The sequence below is a fragment of the Oreochromis aureus genome, linkage group 5, assembly GCF_013358895.1.
Source record: "Oreochromis aureus strain Israel breed Guangdong linkage group 5, ZZ_aureus, whole genome shotgun sequence".
Taxonomy (NCBI): Eukaryota; Metazoa; Chordata; class Actinopteri; order Cichliformes; family Cichlidae; genus Oreochromis; species Oreochromis aureus.
Window position 1 is genome coordinate 26,397,339 of NC_052946.1, and position 16,040 is coordinate 26,413,378.

Genomic DNA, 16,040 nt, shown 5'->3' on the forward strand with positions numbered 1-16,040 from the left:
TTCTGATTTGAGAAGCTCTAACTGCATGGCTGTCAGTCTGCCTGTTCGTCTGCCAGTCAGTCTCACTTCTGCTTCTGCTTCTGCTCTGCTGCAGCTAACACTAAACTCTGCTCTTTAAAGGGATGGGCTCCCTCCACCCACAGACCCTCCAATAAACCTGTACTCTTTCTAATGACCAGCAGGGGGAGACTCCTTTGGCTGTAAAGGAATGCCCGGGTGTCTAGAAGAAGTCACCCTTCAGCTCACTTGATCTACCTCAGTAAACACATTATTAAATGGAACACCATGTTTATTTTATAAATGATGGTACAATTGGAGTCAAAAGGGTGTTATAAAACAGGGCGTGTCTACTCTGTAACTGACATGTGAGCGTGCAGTGCCCCTCAGTTTTTCCATCACCCCAACCCTCGCTCGAAGCGTGTAGGTTCAAAACAAGGTGATTCCTTGAATCTGTTCATCTGGACGTTGTGTTTTCAGGGTGAGAAATATTTTTTTCACTAATTCAGAGGATTCCTTCACTCTCTACTAACGGTAGCTTTCCCCAACCTTATAAACAGTACATTTGGATAATGACCAAAACTAGCACCATGGACTAACAACCAGCTTCGAGTTCGGTTAATTGATCAATGGCCGTTAGTACCATTCTGAATGTTACTCCACCTGTGGTTGGAGTGGCTGCATTCACTTTTTTAGATCACCAAAAAATGTCCTCTTTTACCACCACTCAAACCTCAGTGTTCCTCCCTGTCCCGGATGTGCACATCCTCATCGAAAGAGTGGCCATTGGACTGTAGGTATAAATAGACTGCAGAGTCCTGGCCTGATGAAGTAGCTCTTCTGTGTTGTCCCATCCACTTAGCCAGAGGTTGTTTGGTTTTCCCGATGTATAAAATCACGACACTCTATAGATGGTATATAGCGCTTTTCCACTCTGAGCACTCAAATCGCTTCGCACAGCTTGCCTCATTCATGCAAGCACCTTTTTTTATGTTTTTTCTATGTAAGTGCTCTCTATCTAGCGTTCGCACACATTCATACTCATAGCAACTTGAGGTGGTATGTTGCCCAAGGATATTTGGAATTCAGACTGGAAAACCTAGGGATCGAACCACAACCTTCCGATTAGCAGATGACTTACAGCTACAGCCACTAACTGTGTACACTATATTACTGTGTTTGTGGTGGGGGAAACACATCCTTGTGGTTGACTGATCTTTGGTGTAGTGTGTTTTGAGGTTTGAAAGCCACAGAAAAGCTGTGTTTTAATGAAATGCTTCTTAGCGGTTTGGATACGGCCGACATATAAGGAGTCCTCAAAGGTTTTTGCTGAAGCAATGATACTAGATTCAGTCATTATGGAAATTTACTGTTACTGTTACTATCAGGTTGGGAAAATCAGCTGAGACTGAAAAAGTAACTTGCATGAGTGACGAAATGTTTCTCCCAATGAAAACGCAACGTCCAGATGAGCAGATTCAACACTAAGTTGGACACAGCCATTTATTTATTTATTTATTTTGTTTTGTTATTTACATGCTCAAAGTGATCTCAGAAAGGTCTGTCATGTAAGATCAAAACAAATGATTTCTGAGAGAATTGAAACAAGGGATGTGGCTGTAGTGACTTTTTTATTTTTGTGGAAAAAATGCATAAATAAACCAATCTGCCGATAATCCGCACATCTCCAAATCCACTGACTAGATGAGAGGAATGTAAACAGCCTGACTGAAAACGAAGGCACGGTAGGCCTCCAGGGTGTTTAGATGTGTATGATGGATGCAAATTTTGTGTCATCGCTGTACATCTATGCACACTGTACTACTTCAAAGCTTTGCCTATTTGATAGTTTAATGACCAGGCAAGAAACCATGACCATCCTGGTAATGTCAGTCAGCACCACACATCCATAATAAAGACTAATCTTTAAGATGCAACCTAAATTGACAATCCTGAAAAACACAGTGGAGAAAATAAGCATCCCAAATTATTTATTTATTATTTATTTATTGACTGCGCTGCAGGAGTATGGCTCATCACAATATTACACAGATCGGTTTTTAAGCTAAGCAAAGTTCAGTTGTCAAACTTGGGTTGCATTACTCGCAGAATGAAATGGTGCTTTTGTCTGGGATTAGTTTCAGTCTGTCAAGAAGGTGCATTTTTTTAAGTTGCCCGTCTCACGCACGACTAGAGGAACAATAAGTTTCTGTGTTTACCAATCCAGCTGCTGTCCACAGCACTGGTGTGAAACACACGTCACCTGCACCTGCGGCTGTTTTCTTGCTGCAGCTTTACTTCATCATGTGTTGGGCCAAAACGTGGCTGTCCCACACTGAAAGCAGCACCTGAACGCCTCCTGTGTAAACAGAGTGCTGAACCGCTCACTGCTGACCGTTCACAGTCAGGAGTGTGTTAAAATTTTAAGTTAAGAAGAAGAGGCGAAACAACAGAAATAAAGGGAAAAAAGTTAATCAGAGAGTCTTAATGTTTATGTTCAGCCCAGTAATTTTAAATAAATTAGTGACCCTCCTTTTGATTTGTCACTTTATCTCTCCCCGACCCCAAGAATTCAACAATATTTCAGTTTTAATTCAAAGAAAAGTCTGGAGCTGTGAGAAATGTAGATGAGCTTAATTCATCTGTGGAAACTTCTAAAGGTGACCCTTCTGTTTTTTTACACTCTGTTCCCCTTTAAAGAGCCGGGCTCTGACCATCGCATCTTAAAGGCTAACCCTCTCCTTCCACCTGCCTCATTCATTCACTCTCCTCTTCCTCTCCGTCAGGTTTTCGGTGTTTTATTTTAGCTTTCTTTAATTACATGTTTGTGTTCTCCTATGTTTCTTTTTGCAGGGTTTGTTTTTAATTTCATTTATTAATTTTTTTTCTTCTTCTGTGTTCTTGCATCCAGCTGCTGCTAAACTTCAGTTATTTTCATCTGTTACTGGTTTGTTTTTTATTGTCTTTTTTTCTGCAGCCATTCTTACTTTCCTTATTTCTGAAGCATCCATCATCATGTCCATCGTGTTTGTACTGTGTTTGCTGCTTGTTTGTTTATTCGGGAACGTCTGACCAGTATGCCCAGTTGTTGTTTGCTTTGAGGGGAAATTGGTCTGTAACTTTTCTGTTGTTCTGCTCAGGTAACATAATTTGTTGGGTTTTTTTTGTTTTGTTTTGTTTTGTTTTTAATTTAATTATTTTTTACTTGTTTTCTCCTCCTGTCCTGAAGTCCCAAAAGATGATATTGATTGAATTTGTTTCCTTTTATCGTTCATACACAAGTCAGCAGAGAACTCGAGTAAAACTCACAAACATCGACTGTCCTCGGCAGGAATTTAAAACTGTTTTGAATTTGAAGCAACAAACACTTGGGCCTTAATTACATATTTGATGCATAAAAGGGAACTCGAGTTAAGCCCCTATTGGACGTAATCAAGGAGGAAATTGTACTTGGCATGTTGACTTGCTTGAGTTAAAACCTTTGTTGTTTCTCACCAAAAATAAAGGATGAATCTTGAAATATATATGTAAATATAAGGACCTTGCAGTATATATATATACGTATATATATATAATTTTTTTTATAGTGAATATGACTTTTATTGTTTCAGATTGATTAGACAAAGGGTTCCTTCCAAATAAAATAAATGGATAATAGATGGATGCACCCATCACAAAGTCATCCATTGTTCTGTGGGCACTCCACTAATAAAATACTACAGTTTGATTAGCCATATTATTCAGATCATGACATTACAAATATTCTGAAGGGGAAGAAGTTTAGCTGACCCTTTGAGCAGACTGGGTTTGAAGGCCGTTTGCTCTCTTCCCACTTTTGTGTGTCAAAAATCTTCCCTGTCCAATCAAATAAAGGCAAAAAAAAAAAAAAAAAAAGCCAAAAAATAATGTTAAAAGCTGAGAAACGGCATAAAGGTATTTGAGAGGTCCAGTTCAGCCACCTGTCTCTGAGCTGTCGGTCAAAGCAGCCACAGCCTTAAAAATCTCAGCCTCGGTTATTTGAAAAATCCTGTGTAGTTGTCAGAAGCAGGAAACTATCAGAGGTCAAACCTATGTTTTTGCAGCGGGTGCTATAAAAGTTACATTTTTACATGTCAGTATATGGAGATTGATTGGAGCCAGCCTCAGGTGGACATTTTTGGCACTTACATGCAGTTTGGCTGATTCATTTACGTTGTTCTCGTTAAATAAACTTTTTTTTTTTTTCCTCAATCAGATGAATTTTTGCACCAGAAAAAGAAATAAAATATCATCTTTTGGACTGAAGTGGCTTCTCTTCTTTTGTCTTCACCTCTTCATCTTCTTTCCCCTCTTTCTTTAAAAGCTCTCCTTCCGCCTCTGTCCACTTTTACTTGTAATGTTCAAACTAACTTTATTTATTCACGCATTTCTTCGTCTGTTTCTGTCTCGTATGTGTTTTTTCGTTCGTCTCTCTCTAACAGAGCGGCTGGAGCCCGTGGATGCCGGTCGTCGCAGTGATGGTCGCCGTGACGGCCGCCGTCCTCTACCCCAACCTCTCCAAGAGCAGCTCCACCTAGGACACAAAACACAAGCAAACACACACGGAGCACCGTGAGGAGAGCGTCACTGCTTTACTTGTATAAAGTCTAATTGTACATAATTGTAGAGGGATATAAAGGTTGTGGTTTCTACAGAGGACTCAGAAGCTTCTTGGTTTATTTTGTTTTGGTTTTTTTTGTTTTGTTGTTGTTGTTGTTTTTCCTGCGGCGGGGAGTTTTGTTTTTATTCTCCGCTCTCTCAGCTCTGGTGGGGGGCTCCTTTTTTTTTTTTTTTCTCCCCTTTCCCCCTTTTTTTTCCGTCTCTCTACTGATTTCCAGGTAACAAAACATTCTCCAGCAGGTGGAGCTTCCACATACACACAAAAACCTGCTTAATGCTAACACGGCGCTTTCCAGCAGCTTCGAACGTCACTGACAGGTCTGAATCTGTCCGTTTCAACTTTACCTCTGAGGACAGAGTTGCTGAAGAAGAGATGGCTTCTCTTTTACGCAGCTCCACATTCAGCTTAAATTTACTCGCTAAATTCTTCAAACCAGCTCGTTGTGTTAGAGCAGATCTAGAGGAGGAGCCACTTTTTCTTGATCCCAGTTTACAGACATAATTAGGTGTAATTCACCCAGGGGATGTACCCATCCTCGATTAATACCAATAAATACTTTTTGTGTCCTGAAGGGGATTAAAAATAGCCACACATTTCATTTTAGTTTTCTCTGATAAAATGTCCAAAACAGATGAAACAACATTTCAAGGCTTTGGGACAGGGCACTTCCTTGATAGCAGCTGTTTCCAAACAGTAACTAAAGGTTAGAAGTGTAGTTGCTGTTTCCAAACAGTAACTAAAGGTTAGAAGTGTAGTTAAACCACAGCGGAGGTTTATGTTAGGGCAAGGTTGTGGTAGTTGAATGGGAGCTGCAGTAAAGTGGTCCACAGTGCTGCGACATCCCTCAGGTCCATCGATTGCTACAGTTACTACAATTAAAATTATAAAAACAGAAACAGTTATTTATTTCGCTGTTTCCAGCTTTTCTATCAAGGATATGTTGACAATTTGTCCAGAAGAAACATGTTTACACCACTAAAATGAACAGTGTTGTACTCCATACTGTGAAACAGATCATGAGAGTTTGGTGCGTTCACTGGTTTCCTGCTAACATCTGTTTCACTAGAGTTGGAGTAATTCGATTACTTTGAGCTTTAAGATCTGTTTTTGGTCAGATAGATGTTCATTCAGTGACTTCAGGTGTTCCGCCTTAAATGTGAGTTCAGGTGACCGTGCATCACATCGGGCTTGAGCAGGTCTGAGTTTATAGACTCGGGGTGATCCTGGCTCTAAGAGCACAAACGAAGCACAAACTGTGACAAAGCGCACCACATCGTCGTGACTAACCCGAGGCTGCTGGGAAGCTCTCGCGCTGAAGCAATTTCAGGAAGCTCTGCCCTGTTCTGCTTTCAGTTGGCCATGTTGGATGTCTAACTTGGCCTTTTCTCTGGGGTTATTATTTTAATTTGTTTCTTTGTTTCTGTTTGGGGGAATTTTGGGGTCTGGGTTGAAACTTGAAGCCAAATTATTGAAATAAAATCTGATTTAGTTTATGTTGGGTTTACTTTTTTTTTTTCTCCATGTTGGGGGCACAGAGAAAAGGGGTCAAAGTGCCTCTGATGTAACTAACACCACAGTTTGTGTATGTGTGCAGACACGCACACACACTCTTCACCTGATATACACACACACACACACACACACTTGGTTGGACAGTCAGAGGTTGCTTTTTCCAGGGCTTTCAGCTTAATCTCGGCTCAAATGTCTGAGAATTTCCCAGAATTCAGATTAACCGACTATACAACACCCAAAGAGCAAAATTTTAAAGGAGGAACAAGAAAATTTGCCATGTTTTCAGAGTTTAACGGGCCAAATATCAAAATCTATTCATTTTTTTTTAATTGACACACAAGACGTCAAGCCTCTACTGAAACATTTTGAGAGACATTGAATCATTTCAAAGTGTGTGTGTGTGTTGGTAGACAGGGGTGTGTGTGTGTGTGTGGGTTCACAGTCTGGACTCTTGAGCAGCGTTCGTCATCGTTCGTGTACTCCGTCTCGTCTCCGTGTTTAAAAAGAACTAAAATAAGACAATGAACAAATACTCCTGATGTGTAAAGAGAAAAAACACTACAGAACAGAGAGAGAATTGTAAGATAAAATGTTATCGACTGATGTGCTACTAGACTTATTTTGTTAAAACTGTTTAGAGATATGAGAGGGAGCTATGTAGAGGATATGATGAGGATGTATTGAATATGCAGAGCGATGTTTGGATTAAAGTTGTAGCAAGCTGACCCACCAAACCTGCTTCCTGTGTCTTTATTCACAAACACTGAAAGATGAACTCATTTTGGGTCAATATAAATACTTCAGAAGGTTGAAACTATCCTGGTTTTTCCCATCTGGCTTCTGCATGCTGTTATTTTGAAATGGCAACAGCAGGAAGGGCATTACAAAGGGGTTTTTACTGTAACTGCTCACAAGATTTAAAACTCTGCATCAGACTTGGGTAAAAGAAAATTATATCTTAGATCGTGTAGAGATGGTGTGCACTTTGTGGTTCTGAATTAAATGCAAATAAGACACTTTAAATATTGATGTTTCCAGATTCTTGAAGACTTGTGTTAAAGAAAACATAATTCTCTTTAATCCATTTTTACTAGATTAAAACACTGCAAGAAGAAAGCTAAAGATCAGTATGAATGCCTTCATTTCTGAAAAATCTCAAGATTGGAGTATTATATTAAACTGATTTGTGAATTTGAATGATTTTGTAGTGCACAAACAACTCCCAAGTACAAGACAATGTTTATAAAATATGTAGTTTGATTGATACGGGATTAATGAAGTGTTGTTGTTTTTTTAAGGGAAAGTAATGTTAAAGTTTTAAAGACAAAATTATCTCAAAGTTGTTAAAGTTGCTTTATCGTTAAGAAAAATCTTGAAATATCAGCACCTAAAATCCAAACGTGTGCTGCTACAAACCCTTAATTTATTATTTTTACATTTGTTTCATTAATCATGGTTAGCAGATTTAAAGTTACAGAACTGCAGTCAAGTATCTCTGGTTGAATCTTCACAGAAAAAGAATAAACATCATAGTCATGATGTTTTCTTTTTGTGTATGTGTTATTATTTACAGCTTTTCTATGACGACAACCAAGAAAGATGCCTAAAAATAAATTATTGGTTGATGTATATACAGTGGCTTGCAAAAGTATTCGGCCCCCTTGAACTTTCCCACATTTTGTCACATTACAGCCACAAACATGAATCAATTTTATTGGAATTCCACGTGAAAGACCAATACAAAGTGGTGTACACTTGAGAAGTGGAACAAAAATCATACATGATTCCAAACATTTTTTACAAATAACTGCAAAGTGGGGTGTGCGTAATTATTCAGCCCCCTGAGTCATTACTTTGTAGAACCACCTTTTGCTGCAATTACAGCGGCCAGTCTTTTAGGGTATGTCTCTACCAGCTTTGCACATCTAGAGACTGAAATCCTTGCCCATTCTTCTTTGCAAAACAGCTCCAGCTCAGTCAGATTAGATGGACAGCGTTTGTGAACAGCAGTTTTCAGATCTTGCCACAGATTCTCGATTGGATTTAGATCTGGACTTTGACTGGGCCATTCTAACACATGGATATGTTTTGTTTTAAACCATTCCATTGTTGCCCTGGCTTTATGTTTAGGGTTGTTGTCCTGCTGGAAGGTGAACCTCTGCCCCAGTCTCAAGTCTTTTGCAGACTTCAAGAGGTTTTCTTCCAAGATTGCCCTGTATTTGGCTCCATCCATCTTCCCATCAACTCTGACCAGCTTCCCTGTCCCTGCTGAAGAGAAGCACCCCCAGAGCATGATGCTGCCACCACCATATTTGACAGTGGGGATGGTGTGTTCAGAGTGATGTGCAGTGTTAGTTTCCGCCACACATAGCGTTTTGCATTTTGGCCAAAAAGTTCCATTTTGGTCTCATCTGACCAGAGCACCTTCTTCCACATGTTTGCTGTGTCCCCCACATGGCTTGTGGCAAACTGCAAACGGGACTTCTTATGGTTTTCTGTTAACAATGGCTTTCTTCTTGGCACTATTCCATAAAGGCCAACTTTGTGCAGTGCACGACTAATAGTTGTCCTATGGACAGATTCCCCCACCTGAGCTGTAGATCTCTGCAGCTCGTCCAGAGTCACCATGGGCCTCTTGGCTGCATTTCTGATCAGCGCTCTCCTTGTTCGGCCTGTGAGTTTAGGTGGACGGCCTTGTCTTGGTAGGTTTACAGTTGTGCCATACTCCTTCCATTTCTGAACAATCGCTTGAACAGTGCTCCGTGGGATGTTCAAGGCTTGGGAAATCTTTTTGTAGCCTAAGCCTGCTTTAAATTTCTCAATAACTTTATCCCTGACCTGTCTGGTGTGTTCTTTGGACTTCATGGTGTTGTTGCTCCCAATATTCTCTTAGACAACCTCTGAGGCCATCACAGGGCAGTTGTGGAGCTGTTTTGCAAAGAAGAATGGGCAAGAATTTCAGTCTCTAGATGTGCAAAGCTGGTAGAGACATACCCTAAAAGACTGGCAGCTGTAATTGCAGCAAAAGGTGGTTCTACAAAGTATTGACTCAGGGGGCTGAATAATTACGCACACCCCACTTTTCAGTTATTTATTTTTTAAAAATATTTGGAATCATGTATGATTTTTGTTCCACTTCTCACATGTACACCACTTTGTATTGGTCTTTCACGCGGAATTCCAATAAAATTGATTCATGTTTGCGGCTGTAATGTGACAAAATGTGGGAAAGTTCAAGGGGGCTGAATACTTTTGCAGGCCACTGTATGTTGTTTCACATGCTATATGTTCATGTTTCTCTGTGTATGGTTGTTTATCAGGGTGATGAAAACTCAGAGCAAAAACGTAAAATAATATGTTGTCCTCTTGAAAGTGAACACATCACATAATTCCCATGTTCAGACCTGTTTTTTTTTTTTTTTAGGTATTAAGATGTTTGAAATGAAAATAAATGTTCTGCGACCAGATGTAGTTTTTTCACTCTTCTTTGGGTTTCCATAAAATCCTAAAACCCTATCATGAGGTGTGATAAGAGGACCCAGATGCATGAGACAACAGCTGGCCGCAAAAGAAATGATAAAATTTATTGGTGGAAACAGAAGTCCAAAAGGGCACAATGGGCCAGAGCCAGCACTGCAAGCAGATAACACATGGAAAATAATTTGGTACAACAAAAGGACCTGAAAAAGGAAGAGATGATGCTGTTTATACTGTACACAGAGGACCAACTGACCCAAGAGGACAGAATCAGAGAGGAGCAGCCAATCACAGAGGAGGAAAAGGGGCAGGAAGTAAAAACAGGAGGAGACACTAACCTTCAAAGTAAACCAGGACATTACTGAAAGATAACACTAGGGAAACTAGAATAATACAGAAATCAAGACAAGAACTGAAACCTATCAGTAGAACAACTGTAAAGTCAAAAGAGGAAAAAATAGAACCAAAAAACAAACAAAACACTTGAAAACCCTGAACTATGACACACCGACTCCTTATTATAAAAATAAATCACTTTATTTTTGCTATGCAGAAGAAATCATCCATCTGATAAAATCCAAACATCATGTTCTGAGCTGTAAGCCTTCCTCCATGGGCGGAACCTGCTCACACCAACGTTTATGGACACTTTTCTAAGAAGTCTCTTGATTTTGTGTTTTGCTACTTGGAGCACCACAAACCGAGTGCCGTTTACTTCTCTCCCAGGTTTCTCTATATCAAGAGAAGCCTGAGATCTTTCCAGAACAATCTTCATCTAAAAAACACTGCAGGCCAAGTGAGTTTGAGGTGAACTGTCCCTTTAAGGCAGAGTGAGCTGTAGGTGATGTAATGCAGACATGAAATAATGAAGAGAAGCAAAGGTTGCACAATTAGACAACACAGGTCTGGACTTGCATATGAGTGTGTGTGTTTGATATAAGCTGAATGTCGTCACACAACAAACACGCATCAACCATCTATCCGGAGCATGATGTCACCTTTTATGAGAAGGTTTCAACATGCAGACAGAATAAAAAATCATAAAAAGGACGGTACTCATATTTCTGTCTGTCTGATTCTGAGTCAGAAGAAAAGAAAAGTAAGACACGATTTCATTCAGGTAAAACTTAAAATACTGGGACATGGGCAGAGGGAGTGTTTCATGACAATAAACTTCTTATAAAGTGCGGAGGCCGGACGGTCACTGGACACATGGACTCACATCTGGTGCTCATAAAGTGGATCATCAATCACCGGCACATGGGATAATCACTGCAGTATTTACAGAGCACAGACAAGGGCGTGTAGATGTGCTGCAAAGCAGAGATAAGTCAAAAAGAAATAAATGTGGAAAAAACAGGTGGGAAATTCTCAGTCTAAAGGAGCTTAAACCAAGTGAAATCAGTGTTTTTATAAACTTACCCCAGAGTCATAGATAAATCTTAGTCTGCGGCAGCTTTATGGCTTTCAGCCACAGACTGTAAATAAAAGATGGACGTAGCAGCAGTGACATCACTTATCTGTTAGTGAAGTCCTGCTATGAAGCCTCTGTCCGAGGGTTTTCATCATAAGCAGCTTAGCTTTTTGAAATGAAGACGTGACGAATGAGGATTGGTACTAACTATTAAACCTGCTGCATCCTTATTGGCTGATCAGAGTACTGTCCTCCATCCTCCTGTTTCACTCTGATAAAGAATGATATACACAAAGCATTGTGTAGTATTCAGTAATAGTAGCGCCTGAGCTCCTACCATAAAAAAAGAAGGGCAGTTTCCACATAGTGTTATACACAAAAGGAAACAACCAGTGGAATCGCCCTCTGCTGGACAGAGTTCAGGTGTAAGGCACTTACACTCACTGGAAATAAACTGAAGGAAGTAAGCAGGACCAAACCCTCTGCTCTCCACTCCAAAAAATATTTAAAGTGCTGGAAATCTTCTTTGCTACAATTTCTCCAGCATGAACAAATAAATGGGAAATGCTTTGAGTGTTATGAAGGTCCATCCTCTCACATGTAACCTTGCCAGACCACAGTACTGAACAGGTAAGAGGGCTTAAAAATGCTGGAAGAAATAACGCCTCGAATTTCAACACACCCCAATAGATGTGTGAGGGCCTGAAACTCAAATGAATGAAGGTTTATGCAAAATAAATAAATAAATAAATTTACAGAATGTGAGGTGAAACTCACTGACACAAAGGTTATTGACTAGAAAAAATATGAAATTATGTTTTTACATGTATTTATATTCAAACCATGCGAGTCTATAACTACTCTGTGTCCAGTGTCTGCATCTGAGTCTAAGGTGCGGAAAATAAATACACTTCAATGAACTTCAATGCCGTTGGGAGGCGGTAAAACGTCACAGACTAGCAACTCAGACAAACGAGAAGAAGAAGAAGCTGATTAATCCGAGCAGCACCTGAACGCAGCGGCATTAGTCCAGAGAAAGTTCAGACCGAGCAGCAGCTCCGAGGAAACAACGCGGCGACACAGCAGGCTTACCGGCCAACTTTCTGCAATTTTTAACCCATCTCCGTGACAGAAGCCTTACACACAATCAGCGCACAATTATCAAAGATGCCGGCCACAGAGAAGGACCTGGCGGAGGACGCTCCGTGGAAGAAGATCCAGCAGAACACCTTCACCCGCTGGATCAACGAGCATCTGAAGTGCGTCAACAAGCGGATCGTGGATCTGCAGCTGGACCTGGGCGACGGCCTGAGGCTCATCGCCCTGCTGGAGGTCCTCAGCCACAAGAAGATGTTCAGAAAGTACCACCCGAGGCCCACCTTCAGGCAGATGAAGCTGGAAAACGTGTCGGTGGCTCTTGAGTTCCTGGAAAAGGAGAACATAAAGCTCGTGTCCATAGGTGAGTACCGGGGTCCATTCATTCATCTGGAAGCTTCCCCCTCAGCTGTGCGCCTCCGACATAACTTTGTAACATAATAAAGAGTCCGCACACGACAGGGATACTGGAATTTCCAATATTTCTTCTCCGAGTAAAGTTTTCATCCAGTTTTCACTCACTATTCCAAGTTTAAAACCTCATCGCCCCGTCTTCTGTCCTGGAATGCACGGGCTACCATTTAAAATTCAGGCATTTAACATCTTTGGCTTTTCTATGCGAGAATAAACGTCGCACCTGACTGCAAATGCAGCTTTTTAATAATTTTGGACACACTCTTCAATTCGGCATATATTTTAACCCAGATAGCACGAATATTCTCTGTAAAATATCAGACTTGTAAGTTTCACGGCGCCTCTACCGCCCACTTGGTCGCGTTTCGTTAGGAAGGTGAGGCATTGGGGGACTTGAGTCTCTTAAAAGCTGATAAAGTTCACCATTATGCACTCAAAGTAAGCCTATTAGCGAAAGGCAGAAGAAACGTTATTTCTTAAATTGTCCGTAATTTAATAAATTCACATTCACGGTGGCTTCTGTACGTGTAGAGCAGTGTACGACAAGAACTCCTTGCAAAACTTCGTCGAGAAATGATCTTTTTAATAATGTCGCGCGTTTATCTGCGACATTAAAGTAATGTTGAATCGATTTAATACAACCTTTTAGAACTAGCGGATGTCCATCTTTAATTCGGCGTAACCTCATCAAAAATACTTGGATTACTTTTTAAGTTGAGGTTATTTTATTTATTTTAACGTTTAAATCTGGGTCGTGTTAGACTCGTAGAAACGTGGGTCTAAACTTGGACTTGGCATTCAGGGTAATTTCTGATGAAGTGAATGGTTTTTGTCAACAGCAGCGTTAAGTGACAGATTTCTGAATGGAGTTTGGCGTGTTGTGGGTGCAGAGTGTGTTTTTAATGAGCAGTCTCCCGCAGAGGTGAGGACACACCTGTGTTAATGAGGCCGACCTCGTGGAGAACTCAAGTCTCCTCAAATATTTCACCCTCGGACTCAAAGAGATCACAAAGTCAGAGCTGAATGATGTTCATTAGCTCTTGCGCCCCCCTTCCAACAGTTTTTTGATCTGCTTTGCAGTCTTTCTGCTTCATGTTCTTTACAAGCTGCTCTTTGCTGGGTGACTAACCACACCACACCTGAATTTAATTTCCATTGTTTGTAGTTTATGTCCCTTTTGTAAATAGTAGATTTTTGTTCCCTTCAGGTAGTGTTTTAGAGGGTTAATCATCACTCATTAAATTGATGAGTCAGTGGGGAGGAAATCGGTAGGAGCTGCTGCTGCTTCTTCTTCTTCTTCTGCTGCTAATACACAAATGTCTGGTTTCAGCTTGTATTTTAATATCTGGGTTTTGGTTATTGGTGGGACTTTGGTAAAACTTTGATTGTAGCATCTGAGAGAAATGGATTAAATAATTAGATCTTTGGGTTTTTGTTCTCCTCCTTTTCACTCGTCATGGGTAATCTGGACAAAAATTGTGTGCTCATATGAAAAGAGGGATTTTATTGATTGTTTATAGATTGTTTCACTGACTGATGCTTTTCCTTCAGACTGAGAAGTGATCCAGGAAGGTGGGGGGAAAAAAGGAATCCCCTCTGCTTCCCTTTTAGCTTGTTTTGCACATAAAATTAATCATCTCAGTTCTTGGTGATTCACTGCAAATCTAAATGCTCTAAATAATTAGCTTAATCAGCATAAACTTGATGAAGCAAGAGTACACGTAGAGCCGACAAATGAAAAAGTCATTACAGGCATGATTGATGCTGTTTGAAATGTCCCTCAAAGGTTGGAAAAACAAAAGCTTGTTACTCCCAGAGCACCTTTTTGTTCTTGTGCCTGAGTTTTCATTTATGAAACTACACAAAGATGGTGTCCAAAATGAGTTAAACTCATGGTCTCTGGATCCTCTGTGCATATGGATGGTTATTTCTGCTCTTTGAGACATTTTAAGGTGTTTGGTGTCAGGTAGAGAGCTGCTTAATTGGCTCTCTGCTCATGTTTTTTGAGGGTGCTGAGCTGTTTTGCTGCTTGTACTGGTGTAAACGGTGGACAAAATAACAGAAGAATCTCTCCAATCTTTCATAGGTGTATTTTCTTTATATATATTTTTTCCATTAGTTTTAGCTCCCTCAGTTTGGCTTTCACACATTCATAACAGAAAAACTTCCTTTAATTCTGGAGGCATCATGTATTAAAGTTGGACCTGTTACTAGCGGTCTTCTTTTTCACTCCCGTGTTAAAAAATCTCAGCCTTTAAAATGCGAGAGATTTTAATCCCAAACAAACTGAAAGGAGAATTTAGTCATCTGCACCAACGCTGGTGTTTCAAAATTTCCATCCCAGCAGTGCCGAGTAAAGCGGCGGCTGCCGTTTGATTTTCACTAAATGCGTTTGCGCTTTGTGCACTGGCTTCACTCCTGTCCTCAGAGGTTGGTGCCCATCCAGAGCATGGCCTTGGTCTGTGTCAACGAGCTGATTCACAGCCTGAGTCAGTGTCATCTCTGAGGCAAAATGATGTCATCTCCTCCCTGTGGTTACCTGTTGGCAGGACCAGGTGTGTGTGCTTTGTGGTGTGATGAGTAGTCTGGGTTCTTGTTTCCCAGACGGTGAGTTTTGGTCTTTTCATTGGAGCTGCGTACAGTCCAGCATGACATCCTGTTCAAGAATCGTTCAGTTAAACTCAGAACAAAACACAAAATGTGACACCAAGACGAGTCAGTGCCAGTATTTCATTGTATTTGTACAATGACAGTAGAGGGCTATTCTATCCTTTTCTAATTTTATAAGTGTCACACTTTAAAGGCTGAAAAGGGCATAACGGACAAGTCACTAATATTTAAACAAATAATAATAAAAAAAGAAACACAAAAAACCAACCAGAAATAAGAGTCCGTGACAAACTGATGAAATGTTTATCTGCGGTTTTTACCCGAAGGTCACCTGCCTGTTCAACGCTCCTATGAAAAGCACCACTACTTACATGAAATGGATTCAGAGCATGAGTTAATAGCTGTACCTCATTTATTTTAATGTTTTGACAGAGTCCTGAACAAGCTGCTGGTTATCTTTTTGTAAGGGGGGAAAAGATGCATCACATTGCTCCAGCCCGCTAGAGATGAATGCACACTGTTTTTAATAACAACAGTGAGTCAGTCTTTGGTGATATTCCTGAGATGCAAGAAAGCCGTTTTGGTCATAAAGTCAAAGTGCAGTTTGAAGGTCAAGTTTGAGTCTAAAATAACTCAATGACCTGCCGCTGCTGAGATGAAACGAGTGGTTAACTTTATATGAGCAGATTGTGTCCAGAACGTCTCTCAGAAGCCTGAATGTGTCGCGTTTCCACAGCTTAGCTGCATACAGCCTGCTTTTGAGTTCATTTGAGACCAGAGCAGCTTTTATACCTAATCAGACGTCTACATCTGAACTCTGATTGAAGAGGGAGGAAAAAACCTAAACTAACCACGCTGAGTGAGCTGAGGTCAGAGTGCATT

At 40.5% G+C, this 16,040-nt stretch overlaps 2 protein-coding genes across 12 annotated transcripts in view; both read left to right on the forward strand.

Annotated features, from left to right (window-relative positions):
• Window positions 1-6,882, forward strand: part of slmapa (sarcolemma associated protein a) — a 75,064-nt gene extending 68,182 nt beyond the window's left edge. For 9 of the 10 annotated variants that reach the window (XM_039612013.1, XM_039612012.1, XM_039612014.1 and 6 more), the window contains one exon: window positions 4,458-6,882. Coding sequence is in view for 6 of the 10 variants with exons in the window: in XM_039612012.1 (XP_039467946.1) it covers window positions 4,458-4,553 (96 nt within the window). In the remaining 4 variants the exon portion in view is untranslated. The remainder of the gene's footprint in view (window positions 1-4,457) is intronic. The other variant, XR_005613044.1, reaches the window with a different exon arrangement.
• Window positions 6,883-11,972: 5,090 nt separating this feature from the next.
• LOC116330702 (filamin-B) overlaps window positions 11,973-16,040 on the forward strand; it is a 65,700-nt gene continuing 61,632 nt past the window's right edge. The window contains exon 1 of one of the 2 annotated variants that reach the window (XM_039612750.1): window positions 11,973-12,498. In XM_039612750.1, coding sequence (XP_039468684.1) covers window positions 12,207-12,498 — 292 coding nt within the window. In that variant the 5' untranslated portion in view covers window positions 11,973-12,206. The remainder of the gene's footprint in view (window positions 12,499-16,040) is intronic. The other variant, XM_031753114.2, reaches the window with a different exon arrangement.